This window comes from Bos grunniens, chromosome 1, assembly GCF_055505025.1.
Source record: "Bos grunniens cultivar Pamir isolate PY7600 chromosome 1, Bosgru_T2T1.0, whole genome shotgun sequence".
Taxonomy (NCBI): Eukaryota; Metazoa; Chordata; class Mammalia; order Artiodactyla; family Bovidae; genus Bos; species Bos grunniens.
Genome location: NC_141165.1, coordinates 111,580,019 through 111,596,770, shown reverse-complemented (window position 1 = coordinate 111,596,770; position 16,752 = coordinate 111,580,019). Strand labels below are relative to the sequence as shown.

The window sequence follows — 16,752 nt, the reverse complement described above, 5'->3', positions numbered from 1 at the left end:
GTCATATGTTAGCAGTTGGGTTACAGTTTACATAGAAGAAGTAACTTAAATTACAGAGAAGTAATGTGGTAAGCAGAAGAGTGATATCCCAAAGATGTCCATATCTTAATCCCCAGAACATGTGACTATGTTATTTGCAAAGGAAAGTAAGGTAACAGATAGAATTAAGGGTACTGATCAGCTGGCCTTAATTCTTAAGTAGAGACCATATCCTCTGGTTTTATCAGGTAGACCCAATGTAGTCATGCATGTGTATGTGTGTGCTAAGTTGCTTCAGTCATGTCTGACTCTTTGTGACCCTACAGATTGCAGCCTGCCAGGCTCCTCTGTCCATGCAATTCTGCAGGCAAAAATACTGGAGTGGGTAGTCATTCCCTTCCCTAGGGGATCTTCCCAACTCAGGGATAGAACCCACATCTCTTAAAACTCCTGCACTGGCAAGCAGGTTCTTTACCACTAGTGCTACCTGGGAAGCCCCAGGGTAGTCATAAGGACCCTTAAATGAGGAAGGAGGCAGAAGAATGTCAGAGTGACAGAATGTGAGAAAGTAAGCCACTGCTAGTCATAAGCCAACCAACACGGGCAGCCTCTAGACACTGAAAAGGGCAAGAAAACAGATTTTCCCCTAGAGTCTCCAGATAGGTAACGCAGGTCTGCCAACATGCTGAGAATCATGTCAAGCTTCTGCACTACAGAACTAGAAGATAAATTTGTGTTTTGTTGGGAGAAATATCAATAACCTCAGCTATGCAGATGACACCACCCTTATGGCAGAAAGTGAAGAGGAACTAAAAAACCTCTTGATGAAAGTGAAAGAAGAGAGTGAAAAAGTTGGCTTAAAGCTCAAAATTCAGAAAACGAAGATCATGGCATCTGGTCCCATCACTTCATGGGAAATAGATGGGGAAACAGTGGAAACAGTGTCAGACTTTATTTTTTGGGGCTCCAAAATCACTGCAGATGGTGACTGCAGCCATGAAATTAAAAGACGCTTACTCCTTGGAAGGAAAGTTATGACCAACCTAGATAGCATAATGAAAAGCAGAGACATTACTTTGCCAACAAAAGCCCATCTAGTCAAGGCTATGGTTTTTCCAGTGGTCATGTATGGATGCGAGAGTTGGACTGTGAAGAAGGCTAGGCGCCGAAGAATTGATGCTTTTGAACTGTGGTGTTGGAGAAGACTCTTGTGAGTCCCTTGGACTGCAAGGAGGTCCAACCAGTCCATTCTAAAGGAGATCAGTCCTGGGTGTTCATTGGAAGGATTGATGCTAAAGCTGAAACTCCAATACTTTGGCCGCCTCATGTGAAGAGTTGACTCACTGGAAAAGACCCTGATGCTGGGAGGGATTGGGGGCAGGAGGAGAAGGGGACAAAAGAGGATGAGATGGCTGGATGGATGGCATCACCAACTCGATAGACATGAGTTTGAGTGAACTGTGGGATTTGGTGATGGACAGGGAGGCCTGTTGTGCTGCAATTCATGGGGTCGCAAAGAGTCGGACACAACTGAGCAACTGAACTGAACTGAACTGAAGCTACTAAAGTTTGTGATAATTTGCTGCAGCAGCAATAGAAAACTAATACAAAAATCTCAACACAGAATGAGAGCCATCTCAAGAAAATTATAAAAATAAATTTAAATATAGAAAGTGATTAAATTAAGGGTTTTAAGGGATGACTACAATATTCACTAGCTTCCCTGGTAGCTCAGACGGTAAAGCGTCTGCCTACAATGCAGGAGACCCAGGTTCAATCCCTGGGTCGAGAAGATTCCCTGGAGAAGGAAATGGCAACCCACTCCAATATTCTTGCCTGGAAAATCCCATGGACTGAGGATCCTGGTAGGCTACAGTCCATGGCGTCGCAAAGAGTTGGACACTACTGAACGACTTCACTTTCACGATATTCAACTTAAAGAGGGGCTAAGTGAATTCCCAGGCCACTCCCAGTATTAGCTAACTCCAGGTCCCCTCATTTCAGCAAGTACCATAGTTGATGCTTTTCATCCCACTCCAACCTGGTCTGCTCTAGTTTCATAGGAAGGATATCAACTTTTAAATTTTCAAATTCAGTTATATGTATTTCAAATTTAGTTCATATGTATTGCTATTTTTATACACGCCCTATTTTCTAAGGATGATAAATAATACTTTGAGTCCCTTCACATCTAGGACATCAACAAAACATATATGACACACTCAGTTCTCTAATTTGTTTATTTATGTATTTGTTTCAATGGGATTAACACACATTTCCAAGAAATAGTAGATGAATGCAGCAAACCGCACCCAACCAAAGTGAGCTATGTAGAAATACACAAACTACACCTCAAACATCTTCCAGCTACTCCATGTGTTATGTGTTATAACATCAGCCCACATATGGTGTTACAACTTACAACTTTTCAATCTATTTCAGATAACCTTCCTTCATCCCTTTGTAACTCATGAGTTACGATCTTCCCAATGTCTGTTTTCACAGGCAAACTCCAAGGCTTCTTCCAGATTACAAGTGATACTTATTATTATAGCTTTTATACACTTCTTAACCATGTAAGATGTGCTATTGTTTTCATTAGGTACAACCATGAAGATTACTGGCAGGACCCACCAGATTGTTAAGTCTACTGCATGTGTATTGGAATGGCAATCATAAGGAACCTCTGAGCTCTGCCTCTTGAAGGTAAAGGACCCACGCCTAAAGCACCACATGGCCCCACATCTAAGCTGGTGCTCAATCCCAGGCCCTAAAACAGACTTGGTGGTATTGTTAGCTATATGAAGTGAGACCACAAGGAGTCCCACTTCCCTCCTGCTTACTCACACTTGATTTGGAACTTACATATACCCCACTACCACCAAGAGATGCAGTCTAATTATGCATTTGCCTGGACTCTGCTGCCCAGGCTACACCTCTGGACACTGACTCACTTTGTTGGTTTTTCAATCTGTTGTTCCATCTAACTTGAGACAAGATTATGGACCTGAACTGCATGCCCTAGTGATTTTTTTTCCCCCCCCAAAAAGTCACCTACATACTGGCATAACCTAGATACTGAATATGGATAGAATTAGAAATCATTAGTCCCTGTACACTCAAAATCCCTCACCTTCCATGATCTGCTTTGTCCTGCCACTGCTCGGGAGCCAGAAACAAGCTTAATCCTAAGCCTAAAGGCCCACAGAGCCATGACTCAAATCACTGGAGGATTCATTAAAGCTGTGCTAGTCTTATGCTTCAAGATCACAAACATCATTAAACCATAAAGTGACCCGCACCACAACCCCATCATTTAATCAACCATCCTCCACTAAGATGTACCATTTTAGATAAACAGTATTAGCCTGTAAGCCTCAACAATAGTAGATCATTTTGTATTCCAGTTCCAAAAATCTATTTCCTCACCAAGAGAAAGGAACAAGTCCACCTCTTAGTAAGGTCAGTCAGTAAACAAGCACAGTGGCTCTGAAGGTGGTTTGGAAAGGGAAGTGGCCTCAAGATGAGGAAAAGACTTTGAGACTTACCCACAGGCCTGGTTATAGGAACAAGAAATAGGAAGGAATCATTAAATTTGGGATGAGCCTTAGAACAGGTATGATAGATCTCTGTTGCCAAACATGAACTTAGGGGGGGAAAAGACACTCACCCACTTACAGTCTCCTTTGCGTATGTCAGTTTCTAAGGAAAACAAAGATACAAAAATGATGATGTGAGTGAAAGACAGTTATTAAGCAGTAAACAAAACTTATTGCACAAAGAACACTAATGCCCTAACACAGAATCTATGTTGTTATTCTTACAGTTAAACAGTTAAAGTACGAATGATGCAAAGTTTGTTTTGTGACTCAGAACATCCCACCCACCACTCAGTTTCTGTGTATGTTCCCCAAAGTCCCTGTGCTCTCTTAATGGACACAGATTAACAGACTTTACCTGCTAATCATTCCAGAAAGGTCTACGGGTTAGAGATGGGTAGAGTTTTACATTAATCTTCCATGGACTTAGAACCAAAGTGTGTTGTGATCTACTACGTTTATAGAAATTCCTATCATAGAGTAATATCATCATGTGGATAAAATAATTATAAAATCTAATTCTCCAGAATTCAGACAAAAAGATAAACTGTATCCGTAGTTGGATTATTCCTTTGGGGCATTCAAAGAAAACTGTGTCCAAGTTATGTCTAAACTAGTGGTTTTATTTTGAGACCAATATGATAATCTGGAATCAAATTCTATTTTCTCTTTCTCAGCTATGGAGGCAAATCCGAAAAATTTCTCTGCTGCTAGGCCTCAACTTCCTTATCTGTAAAATGGAGAGATGATTACTCTAAATAATTCTCAAGATATTTATAAATAACTCACTGTTCTTTTTACTCTTCACACTCTCCTAGAACAATCTCAGCCAGTCTTTTTTTCCCTAAATTTTAATCATCTAACACCTTCAACTTGGATTTTATTTCCTTTAATTAATCTCTCAATACATATAAACACAGAAAAATCATCAATTAATCAATTTGTACTATTAGCTTTAAAATTTTATAGGCCAGCATGGTAGTTATTTTTAAAATGCTGGAATTCTGAGTTCTAATAATTGTCAACCACATAAATTCACCACCTATGAGTAAACAGTTGTTATATTTAAAATCAAGCTAAAAAAATAGATGTATATATATGTATAACTGAATCACTATGCTGTAAAGCAGAAATCAACACAGCAATGTAAATCAACCTTATTTCAATTTTTTAAAAAAAGGTAAAATCGAGCTTCCTTCAGTTTTTGGACAGCCAGTGATCACTTAAGTAACATTCTCAATCCCTCTCATGATTTCAAGTACTACCTCAAGGCTGGTGATCCCTATAGCTGTATTTATAACCCAGACCACTCTTCTGGGCTTCATATCTAAATATTAAGCAATTCACATTTCAAAGATGGCTCAAAAGAATGCATTAAAAAGCAAACTCACTCTCCCCGTCAGTGTCTACAAGCTGCTTCTTTGCCTGAGTTCTCAGTGGTAGCCATCAAAGCTAGAAGTTGGGAGGCTTCCAGGGTCATGCTTTTATCATTGCCCACTGCCATCCGATCTGTCACCGAGTCCTACTAATCCTTTTCCTATTTAGATCCCCTATGTACCCTTTCTCTACTTCATGGTTTATGTAGGATTCTCATCCCCTCAGGCCTCAAGTAGCAACTGATCTCTGCTCATCTTGTCCCCTCTAATCTATCATCTGGTGTACAGAAACCACAATAACCATTTTACAGTTCAAAACTGTACAATCAGCCCCTGCGACTTGCCAACTTACACCCCTTCAATGGCTTTCTATCAACTACAAACTTCTTAAGCTATCCACCCCTCTAGTCTGATCTCCTGTCAAATCTAGTCTACTCTTCTGATACACTGGCCAACATATACATGTATTGCTGTTAGTCACTAAGTCGTTTCCAACTCTTTTGTGACTCTATGGACTGTAGCCCACCAGGTTTCTCTGTCCGTGGGATTTCCCAGGCAAGAATACTGGACTGGGTTGCCATTTCCTTCTCTAGGAGATCTTCCTGACTCAGGGATTGAACCCATGTCTCCTGCACTGGGAGGCAGATTCTTTACCACTGAGCCACCAGAGAAGCCCACATTTTATTATATACAACTAATAATAATAAAATGTAAGAAGTACAATACTAAAGAATGAATAAAGAATTATGGTGTTCAAAAGATTATGTGAGCTAAATCTGCTAGGATGGGGGTTGGGGGTTGTTTTCTCATGAAGGAGGTTACATCTGAGCTGAGGACATGTAGGACTTGAATAAAAGGAAGAAGGATATAAGAAGCCTCTCACACAGCATGTGCAATCTACCACATAGATCATATAGATCTAAACAGTTTCCTTCTCTTGCCATGAATACATGCAACATGAAAAAGGTAAGGTGGGCAGATAATTTGTCTATATGCATGCTTGTTTCTCCTTTGCTAAGAATAAACTAAATCTAAAACAAGGAAACCACGTAAGCAAATTCATGCATTAGAACCACATTTATACTTTACTAAACATTTATCCAATGATCTATACCCTCTATCTTTAATCAGTTGTCAATTTAACTTTGAACTGATAAAATGCAAAACTCTGGCAAGAATGTTTGATTCTCACAGATTAATATTCTTAGCCTAAATCTTTGTAGAGTATTATTTCCAAATACTTACATTTATAAACAATCCTGAGGTTCTTGCTGGCTTCACAATGATTATTAATTATAATGGCCAGATCTAGAGATACAAAGATTGGCCACCCTGTGGTAAGTCATCTGAAGAGCCTAATTCAACAAAAGAGTAGGGATCTGGCATTCACTCTTTCTTCCTTTAGGCCTGAGCTCTGTATATGTGCTTCTATAGTAGTACAGTAATTTCTTCTTGTTACTACATTTACCTGCATAATTAAGCTTCTGTGTTCCACAGACTGACTAAAATGTGTGCCCATTTCAAATATAGTCGTGATTCCATCCTCACACAAATTCATCCAATAATGATATTCCTCATGCCCAGGAAGTCGATCCCAAAAAGTCCTGAAGGCTTCCCAGACAGCTTCCTGGCATACTGAAAAATAAACAGAGGTATTTTTTATGGAAAGGACTTTAGGGTTCTCACAATGACCACGGACCTGTTATTTCAGATTCCTGAGACACTCTTGCACACAGTGTCTATTCTGCAGGGACATAGGGATGATTCTCATTCAAAGCCCTTCTGTACACCCCATTTAAACTTCCTAGACCTGAAGAGAATCTGCACTCCCCACTCCTTTCCCTTGCAAAGGAAACTGATTCACCTCCTCATAGGCAGGGGTTTTTACTTCTCTTAAAAAAAAAAAAATCCATGTTTATGTTTTAGCAAAGTACAGCTGATACGGAGAATATTTCAAAAGGACAAATAACCTGTGGTATATCCATATGATAGGATTAGAATTCAGTGATAAAAAGAAATGAGGCTTCAAGCCATGAAAAGACGTGGAGAAGATTTAAATGCATTTAAATGGTATGGGGAGGGAGGAGGGAGGAGGGTTCAGGATGGGGAACACGTGTATACCTGTGGCAGATTCATGTTGATATATGGCAAAACCAATACAATATTGTAAAGTTAAAAAATAAAATAAAATAAATAAAAATAAATAAATAAATTGCTAAGTAAGAGAAGACAATCTGAAAAAGCGACATACTGTATGGGTCCAAAGATAATACCTTCTGGAAAAAGCGAAACTATATAAATTGTAAAAAGATCTATGGTTGTCAGGGACTGGGGGGAGGGAAAGATCCAGGAGGTCGAAACGGATGGATTTAAGGGCAGTGAAACTATCTGTATGACACTGTAACAGTGGACACTTGTCACTGTACATTTGTTAAAATCCACAGAAAACACAACAGAATGAGTGCACTCTAATGTAAATTATGAAACTACTGTCTTGAATCCTGTACTAGGGCTCAGACTATGCATCTTATCTAGTATGGAGAAATCCAGAATGGAACAAAGTCTTTTTTTAGGGTAATACAGTTTCCTTTCAGAATTGTGGAGCCCAAAGCATGAGGAACAGTCAATTTACTGCATAAGGCAAGAAAAAGAAATCCTGGAGGGATGGGGTGGGGAGAGAGGTGGGAGGACACATGTTTACCTACGGTCAATTCATGTTGATGTATGGCAAAGCCATCACAATATCGTAGAATAATTATCCTCCAATTAAAATAAATAAATAAATAAATTTTTAAAGAAATAAAAGACATACAAATTGGAAGATAAGAAATAAAACTATGTCTTTATTTGTAGATGAAATAATCACCTATGTAGAAAACCCTACAGAATATATGAAAGAGCTACTAGAACCAATACGTGAGTTTACAAAGTTATGGAATAAAAGATCAATACATTAATCAACTCTATGTTTATATACTAGCAAGGAACAATCAAAGACCATTTAAAAAAAAATACTGTTAACAACAGCATGAAAAAAGTGAAATAAATCTGACAAAAAGATGTATAAGATCTAAACACTAAAAATTACAAAACACTACTGAGAGAAACTGACAAAGATCAAAATAAATGAGGGGATACATCCATAGAGCAAGAGAGTCAACACTGCTAAGATTGCATCTCTTCCCAAATTGATCAACAGATTTAACACAGACCAAATCAAAATTCCAGTGGCTTTCCATGTACAAATTGGCAAGCTGATTATAATATTTATATGGAAGACAAAGGACCTAGCATAATCAAACAGATTTAAAAAGAACAAAGTTGAAGGACTTGCACTATTTGATTCAAAGACTTATTATAAAGCTTACAGTAATCAAGACAGTAAGGCACTGGCATTAAAACAGACAAATAAATCTGTGTAAGAGAATAAAAAATGAAGAAATAGATCCATCATACACAGAAGACTGATTTTCAACAAATGTACAAAAGCTAGAAAACATAATCTTTTTAATAAATGATGCTGGAACAACTGGCTATGCAAATACAAAAAAAATTAACTTTGACTCATATACACCAAATACAAATATTAACTCACAGTAGATCAAAGACCTATATGTAAAACCAAAAAATTATAAAACTTCTACAGGAAAAAATAACAGAAAATCTTTGTGACTCTGAGCTAAGCAAACTTAGATCCAATACCAAAAGCAAGTATGAAGCAAAAAAAACCCATCTGACATATCAAAATCTAAAACTGTTCCTCAAAAGACATTGTTAAGAAAAACAAAACAATAAACCAAACATTGGGATAAAATTTATGCAAAACATATATCTGACAATGAATTTGAATTTGGAATCCGTAAAGAACTCTTATAACTCAATTATAGGACAAATAATCCAATTATTTTTTAAATCAGCAAAACATTCGGATAGAAACTTCATCAAAAAAGATATATGAATGGCAAATGAGCACATAAAAAAGTGCTCAATGTCATCAGCCTTCAAGAAAACACAAGTTAAAACCACAATAAGATGTCACTTCATATCTACTAGAATGTGGTGGTTTAGTCATTAAGTCATGTCTGACTCTTGCAACCCCATGGACTATAGCCTGCCAGGCTCCTCTGTCCACAGGATTTTCCAGGCATGGTTACTGGAGTGGGTTGCCATTTCCTTCTCCAGAGGATCTTCCTGACCCAGGAATTGAACCCAGGTCTCCTGCACTGCAGTCAGATTCTTAACCGACTGAGCTATGAGGAAAGCTGCATCTACTAGAATGGTTACAGCTTAAAAAGACCGACTATACCAAGCATTACACAGATGTGGAAAAACAAGAGTCCCAATACACCACCGGTGGTACAACTACACTGGAAAACAGTTTTGGCAACTTCTTAAAAAGTTAAACATAGAACTATCATGTGATCCATCCATTCCATTCCAATTAACCAACAGATATGAAAGCAGATTGTTCATACAAAAAAATTTTTCACAAACATTCATGACCACTTTCTCTATAATCACCAATAACTGAAAACCACCCAAATATCCCCAAATGCAGTATATCCATAAAATGTAATAATACCCCAAAATAAATGGTAATGAAGTATTGCTACATCAAAAAATCACAGATGAGTCTCAAAACAATTAAACTGAGTAAAAGAAGCTAAACAAGAGTACATAGTATGAATACATTCATATATATAAGTGTAGAAAATGCAAACAATACCTGGTAATAGAAAGCAGATTAGTGGTTACCTCAGCTCTTAGGTCAAGGGAGGTGCTCAGGGAGGAAGGGATTATAAAGGCACTTGAGAAAATGTTTGGAGGTAACTGAAAAATTCATTATCTTAATTGCAGTGATAATTTAAGGATCAATACATTTGTCAAAACTAATCAGACTATATACTTTAAATATGCGCAGTTTATAGGCTATATATTAAAAGGTCCAACTACTAATATAATTTTTTGAAGGGAGAATACTATTAATTACTTCCTACTCCAAGCATCCCTAAATATCTGGTTAATTTCAAAAGTCATTAAGTTGAGTGCAGTTGCTTCTTGCGTAAATGGAGATATTCTTCAAATGTGTTATACCAAACAGCAATTGATATCAAATTATCTATGAAAGGAAAAACTCAGCAAACCATTAGAGTGAATTAGTTCAGTGGAAAGAACTAAAATCCTTGGTTGAACAGTGAGTAGATCTAAACAATGTCTAAACAATTGGTTTTAGCAGCATAATCCAATTATCTCTCCAAATCTACTCAAAATCAAGACCTATGTTGAAATATTCATTTCCCCCTTCCCAGAAAAATATCTACTACTGCTTCACTGACTACACTAAAGCCTTTGTGTGAATCACATCAAACTACCAGACCACCTTACCTGTCTCCTGAGAAACCTATATGCAGGACAAGAAGCAACACTTAAACATGGAACAACTGGACATGATTCAAAATTGAGAGAAAGGAGTACAACAAGGCTGTATACTGTCCCCCTGCTTACTTAACTGCTATGCAGAGTACATCATGCAAAATGCCAGGCTGGATGAAGCACAAGCTGGAGTCAAGACCACCAGGAGAAATATCAGCAACCTCAGATACGTAGATGATACCACTCCAATGGCAGAAAATGAAGAGGAATTAAAGAGCCTTTCATGATGGTGAAAGAGGAGAGGGAAAAAGCTGGCTAAAAACTACTGTTTGAACTAAGTTCAAACAAATTTTGAACTTAGCTCAACACTGAACTAAGTTCAAACAAAATGTTTGAACTAAACATTCAAAAAACTAAGATCATGGCATTCGGTCCCACCACCTCATGGCAAACAGATGGGGAAAAAGTAGAAGCAGCGACAGTTTTATTGAAATCACTGCTGCTGGTTTCAGTATTTGGACCCACCAGCCAATACGAATATTTCTTAGTTCTTGCTTAAAAAAAATAAGACATACTGAACTGTGTAAAATGCACCCATGAAATTGAGACTGTGCTACATAAGTACTACAACACAAAGTAAACCAAGTAGATGTAGAAAATTCATCTTTTCAAAGGATGAAAGTACCAAATGTTGTCAAGATGTAAATCATTCTTTTAACTAGAGTTTCTGAATCAGTATGGAAATGGTTCTAGAAGGGGAAAAGAGACCTCTGAGAACTTCCTCTTAAAGGAGGTTAAATATACCATCAGATAAGATTAAGGAGAGGAAAATGTTGAAGTAGTGATAGATTCTCTTTTCTTGGGCTCCAAAATCACTGTGGATGGTGACTGCAAGTCATGAAATTAAAAGACGTTTGTTCCTTGAAAGGAAAGCTATTGCAAACCTGAAGTGAAGTGAAGTGAAAGTCACTCAGTCGTGTACAACTATTTGCGATCCCATGGACTATACAGTCCATGTGATTCTCTAGGCCAGAATACTGGAGTGATTAGCCCTTTCCTTCCCCAGGGGATCTTCCCAACCCAGGGATTGAACCCAGGTCTCCTGCATTGCAGGCAGATTCTTTACCAACTGAGCCACAAGGGAAGCCCAAGAATACTAGAGGTGGGTAGTCCATCCTTTTGCCAGCAGATCTTCCCTACCCATGAATTGAACCAGGGTCTCCTGCATTGCAGGCAAATTCTTTACCAACTGAGCTATCAGGGAAGCCCATGGCAAACCTAGACAGCGTATTAAAAAGCAGAAGCATCACTTTGCCAACAAAGGTCTGTATGGTCAAAACTACAGGTTTTTTTTCAGTAGTCATGTACAGATGTGAGCGTTGGACCAGAAAGAAGGTGGAAGAATTGATGCTTTTGAACAGTGGTGTTGGAGAAGACTCTTGAGAGCCCCTTGGACTGCAAGGAGATCAAACTAGAAATCCTAAAGGAAATCAACCCTGAATATTCATTGGGAGGACTGATGCTGAGGCTGAAGCTCCAGTACTTTGGCCACCTGATGTGAAGAGCCGACTCAGTGGAAAAGACTGATGTTGGGAGAGATTGAAGGCAAAAGGAGAAGGGGCAACAGAGGATGAGACGGTAAGATACCATCACAGATTCAACAAACAAGGAGATAGTGGAGGACAAAGGAGCCTGGCATGCTGCAGTCCACTGAGCTGCAAAGAGTCAGACATGATTTAGTGAATGAACAACAATCTTTCCCCCATGGTAACCATAAGTTTTTTCCTACATCTGTGACTCTATTTCTATTTTGTAAATAAGTTCATTTGTACCATTTTTTTTACACTCTACATACAAGTGATACTTTATGATAAACTGGTACTTTTAAAGTACTTAAATGATTTTAAACCATGTCCATGTCCTCTCTTAAAATAATATAAACTTTTCTCTGAAGCTATATAAATACCAAATTCTTAATAAGTCTGTTTTCCATGGTTAGTAGAAAGATAATATTTGGTTCAGTCTCTACCAAAAGTATGACAAATTTTGAATTGTAAAGAAATACAACAACTGTTTTTGAACTACGTTTGAATTTCACCATGGAGCCCAAGGGTATGAATATTTGCTTACCTCGGACTTTAAAATATTTCACATGGTTTGCCACAGCCTCTGTAACACTTTCATCTGGGCAAGTTTTCACACCATTAGGAAATAAAGTAGATCGCTTTCTTCTGAGCAACCAATGTCTCTCAGTTTCTCTGCTGTCCAGAGGTTGTTTCTTTTTAGCAGATAGAGAAGAATCTGTGGATTCTGAGTCAGTCTGGAGAAAAGAAACTGTACTCTTGGGTTCTTGGATCTCTTCTAAAGACAAGTATGTTTGTGCTACAGAGTGAAAGCATAAACAAAACTGATGATGATGAATGAAGATACAGAATGAGAGGAAATAAACAAAAACTGACATCTGCACTATGTCTGGATTTTTAACTCAATGCTCAAATTACAGGCCTATATGCTTCAAGAGAATGACGTATTCAATTTTTTCTCCATTTAATTCCTCCTCTTTATTTCAAGACTGTTAGTTATTGAAACCAAGTATATATTCAATTTCAACACAAGAAATAAGAAGAGGTAAGGTGTGAATCAAGAAACATTAATGAAGAGGAAAACCAGAATTATTGAAGAAATTATCACACAGTTTAAATGAAGCAATATTAAAGATTGATAGAGTAATATTTGATTCAATTCCTTACAGCAATCATATCAAATAATGTTTTTAGAGAAAATATACTACAGATATAAAGAAAAATTTAAAAAGTAACACAGATTTTTAAATACCTGTTAACGATGGAAGGTTTCCTTCTATCAGGACAAATATCAAAATACACAGAGAAATCTTCCCAAAATGAGGAAACATAATCATTTGAGCCAAAACCAAAAGGAGGAGGAGAGGCCAAACTCTGTAACTGAAAAGCCTTGAAATGTCCAGTAACAAACTGTTACAGAAGAAGTCTAACATTTATAAGTTTATGTTTAAGAACTAACAACCATTCCAAAATCATTATAAATTAGCTGAATAAAAATGGTGTCCTTTCAAAGTACCTCTCCCTTCTTTTCTGAAATAACTAACATGCTATGAGAGCAGGAGAGATAAGCTAATTAGGACAGATGGGAAGAGACAATTTCTTTGTTCTAATCTAGTCAGCTAAGCTCTTTACTAACACTATCCTTGCCTTTAATAAGCAGTCCACATAAAAATAATGTTTCCCCAAAAATAATAATGTTACACATACAACTCAGAATTTTACAATTTTTCTCCATCTATTAGATTTACATATTCTCTGATATTCTCTACAACTGATTTAGAAGCATAAAATGCCCAGACCAACTATACTTGTCTACATCAGAAATAGAGAACTACATATAAAATAAAATCAGTTTTCTTGGAGCTGTTTCTGTTTATAATAAATCTACTGTCTTGTAAGCTACTGTCTGTCCCTCCTTGATTAAAAAACTTGAAAATCTTCCACTGTAACCACTCTATCTCCTTCCTCATCTATAAAATAGAACAGGAATAGTAAAAATAACTCATGATAGAGATAGTGTAAGCATTACAGAAATATTAAACTTTTTCTAAATCCTAGTTAAGTGACTGGCTTATGACTTTAAAAAGAAAGTCAAGTTTGTTTTTTTATCCCAAGAATTGTGAAATAAAAACAGTATTAGCTTCTTTAAGAAGGCTTTCCCTTTCCACTGACAACGCTCTTGCAACCTCTCTACCAGCTCTCAGTATCACAGTCACACACATACCCTAAGCTGAACACACTCTGGTGATGCCAAAGAAACCATGATTTTTTTAAACAAGCATACTGAAACTGTTCATGTGTTCATTTCTCCTATTAGACTATAAATGACCTAGGAATAAGAGCTGTCATTCATTTTTTTCTACCTTGTACATTTCCTGATAGTAGTAGATGCTCAAAAAATGTTCCCTGAACCGACAATCAAAATTAGCATATGCCTGTTAGAAGAAAAATTAATCTAAGCATCAATTATATGACATGTACTGAGTATCACACAATTTAAAATTTCTATCTAAAAATCGGTCACCTTTTGTAAGGAAAAAAATTACACCTCAGCCTAATGAATTGGAAATATGTTTAATATAAAATGTTGGTATTCTCAAAGCATTATTTCCATATGAATTTACGAAAACGGATTTTAAACAATCTTCAAAACATATAAGGGACAGTGGTTTCTTTGAAAAACATACAAACAAAAGTTAAGAAGTCACAATAAGATGTATTATATACTTGTTTTCTCAAAATTAGATATACAAAACAATGAATAGTCATCTTAAAAAGTTCCCTCCCCAACAAAGACACTGGGAATGAAACATGTAATTATAACTGTTTTTATAGGAACTCTCCAAAGGACAAATATCTTTAACAATAAAAAGGTGATGACACAAACATAAGGACACTAAGGCTTAACTCAAGTCACATGATTCTGAAATAAAACATCCCAATTGTTAGCTTCATCTTAAATTGCCTTTCCTTCACTGCTATACAGTTACAACATAAATCTAAGAGATGCCTAAAAGAGAAGATTAAAATAATATTATTAAAAAAATTTTCTTATCTGAGAAAATACAATATAATTGTCCCCTCAAAATATTCCTGATAACATTAGAAGGTTGTAAAGAGTTGAATCATATGTAATACCATCATTATCACATCAATTCAGGACTGTTACCTGTCAGAACATTTAATAAAAACTTATGCTCCATCTGGTTCTTAAGTCTCTAAAAATTACAATTGAAAAATATAAAAGCAATGAAAGCAATCTGGCTTTTGCAGACAAATACTGGGTAAACAGAGCTATAAAATTATGTATTCAGTCCTAACAATTAGTATATAAGAATTTGAGGATTTTTTTTTAATTAAAGTTATGAAGACACCAGTTTTATCTTCTATACTTACAGAAACTGTATACATATTCTGGGATGTCAGAGTAGGATAGGAGTCAATATTTACATAGCTATACCTCAAATAAACTAAGTTGAGCTACATATGCAATTTTTTGTGATAGCTAAATTTTTTGCTCCAAATTCACTCTGAATGAACGAACTAAATTCTCAGATCCCCACACATGACAGCAAAAGAAACAAAACAAACAACAGTTAGAGGAACAGTTCCATTTAGCAACTGAGAAAAATAAGCTGCGCTTTGAAAGAGTGAATTCTTATCACCATCCTAACATTGTTTTCTCTTATGCTATACAGAAGGGATGCCGTAAATGGCATTTTCTGAAGCCTTGATACTAAATTCTTTTTTTAAAAAAATACATAGTATTCATACTGCATGCTTGAGCTGCAAAGAATAAAACTACAATACAATGTGACTTGTCAACCAATTTGACAAGCACTGGGGCTGGCACCAGGGAGGACCTAACTCCCTTCCACTCCCAGTTATGTGGAAGTACAGATCACACAGCTGTATTATCTACAAAAACATTCCCACATTACATATACTGTTGCATAATCCAATCATATTTAATCAGAAAATATTTATGAAATATTTTGAATCAAATATTTATGAAACTTTAATTCCTATCTAATACATTAATCTATATTACACCCATTTCCACTCCATCTATCAGATCCCAACAATTCTAATAATATGTCTTATATATTTTAAATAATGTACAATGACTTATAAAACTACTGCAAGTTATTTTCTTCTCTGTGAGCTGGCCGACACAAATGCCGGTAAGCGGCTTTCCAGTAATCGTATAGAGCATCTGTGTCATGTTTGTACAGATTAACTAGCTACTGCTGCCCTTCTGCTGCTGTAAATGAAGCTTCAAAATGAGCTCTCGAATATCTTCCCGTTTGGTCTTTATTACATGACGAGGGAACCATTTCTCCAGATGAATTGGAAGTTCAAAGTTAACAATAGGATCCTAATGAGAGAAAAGACAATGTAATCACTTTAGCAGTATAATTCAAATTCACTCAAAATTCATTTTTATAAGAAATGAGAAATTGCTAACTTTTTAAAATACCAAATCCCACTGCTGGGCATACACACTGAGGAAACCAGAAGGGAAAGAGACACGTGTACCCCAATGTTCATCGCAGCACTGTTTATAATAGCCAGGACATGGAAGCAACCTAGATGTCTATCAGCAGATGAATGGATAAGAAAGCTGTGGTACATATACACAATGGAGTATTACTCAGCCATTAAAAAGAAAACATTTGAATCAGTTCTAATGAGATGGATGAAACTGGAGCCTATTATACAGAGTGAAGTAAGCCAGAAGGAAAAACACCAATACAATATAATAACGCATACATATGGAATTTAGAAAGATGGTAACAATAACCCTGTGTACGAGACAGCAAAAGAGACACTGATGTATAA

The 16,752-nt window shown here is 36.7% G+C and overlaps 2 protein-coding genes across 34 annotated transcripts in view; both read right to left on the bottom strand.

The window, feature by feature from the left end:
• IMPG2 (interphotoreceptor matrix proteoglycan 2) overlaps positions 1–14,077 on the bottom strand; it is an 86,858-nt gene extending 72,781 nt beyond the window's left edge. For 4 of the 5 annotated variants that reach the window (XR_015166636.1, XM_086408868.1, XM_086408879.1 and 1 more), the window contains exons 1-3: positions 12,458–12,808; positions 6,423–6,589; positions 3,650–3,681 (exon numbers count right to left, since the gene is read on the bottom strand). Coding sequence is in view for 4 of the 5 variants with exons in the window: in XM_086408868.1 (XP_086264994.1) it covers positions 3,650–3,681; positions 6,423–6,589; positions 12,458–12,788 (530 nt within the window). In the remaining variant the exon portion in view is untranslated. Of the gene's footprint in view, positions 1–3,649; positions 3,682–6,422; positions 6,590–12,457 lie in introns of all 5 variants that reach the window. The other variant, XM_086408898.1, reaches the window with a different exon arrangement.
• A 391-nt stretch (positions 14,078–14,468) lies between these two features.
• SENP7 (SUMO specific peptidase 7) overlaps positions 14,469–16,752 on the bottom strand; it is a 185,573-nt gene continuing 183,289 nt past the window's right edge. For all 29 annotated transcript variants that reach the window (XM_086409127.1, XM_086408931.1, XM_086408961.1 and 26 more), the window contains one exon: positions 14,469–16,288. In XM_086409127.1, the coding sequence (XP_086265253.1) occupies positions 16,151–16,288 (138 nt within the window). In that variant the 3' untranslated portion in view covers positions 14,469–16,150. The remainder of the gene's footprint in view (positions 16,289–16,752) is intronic.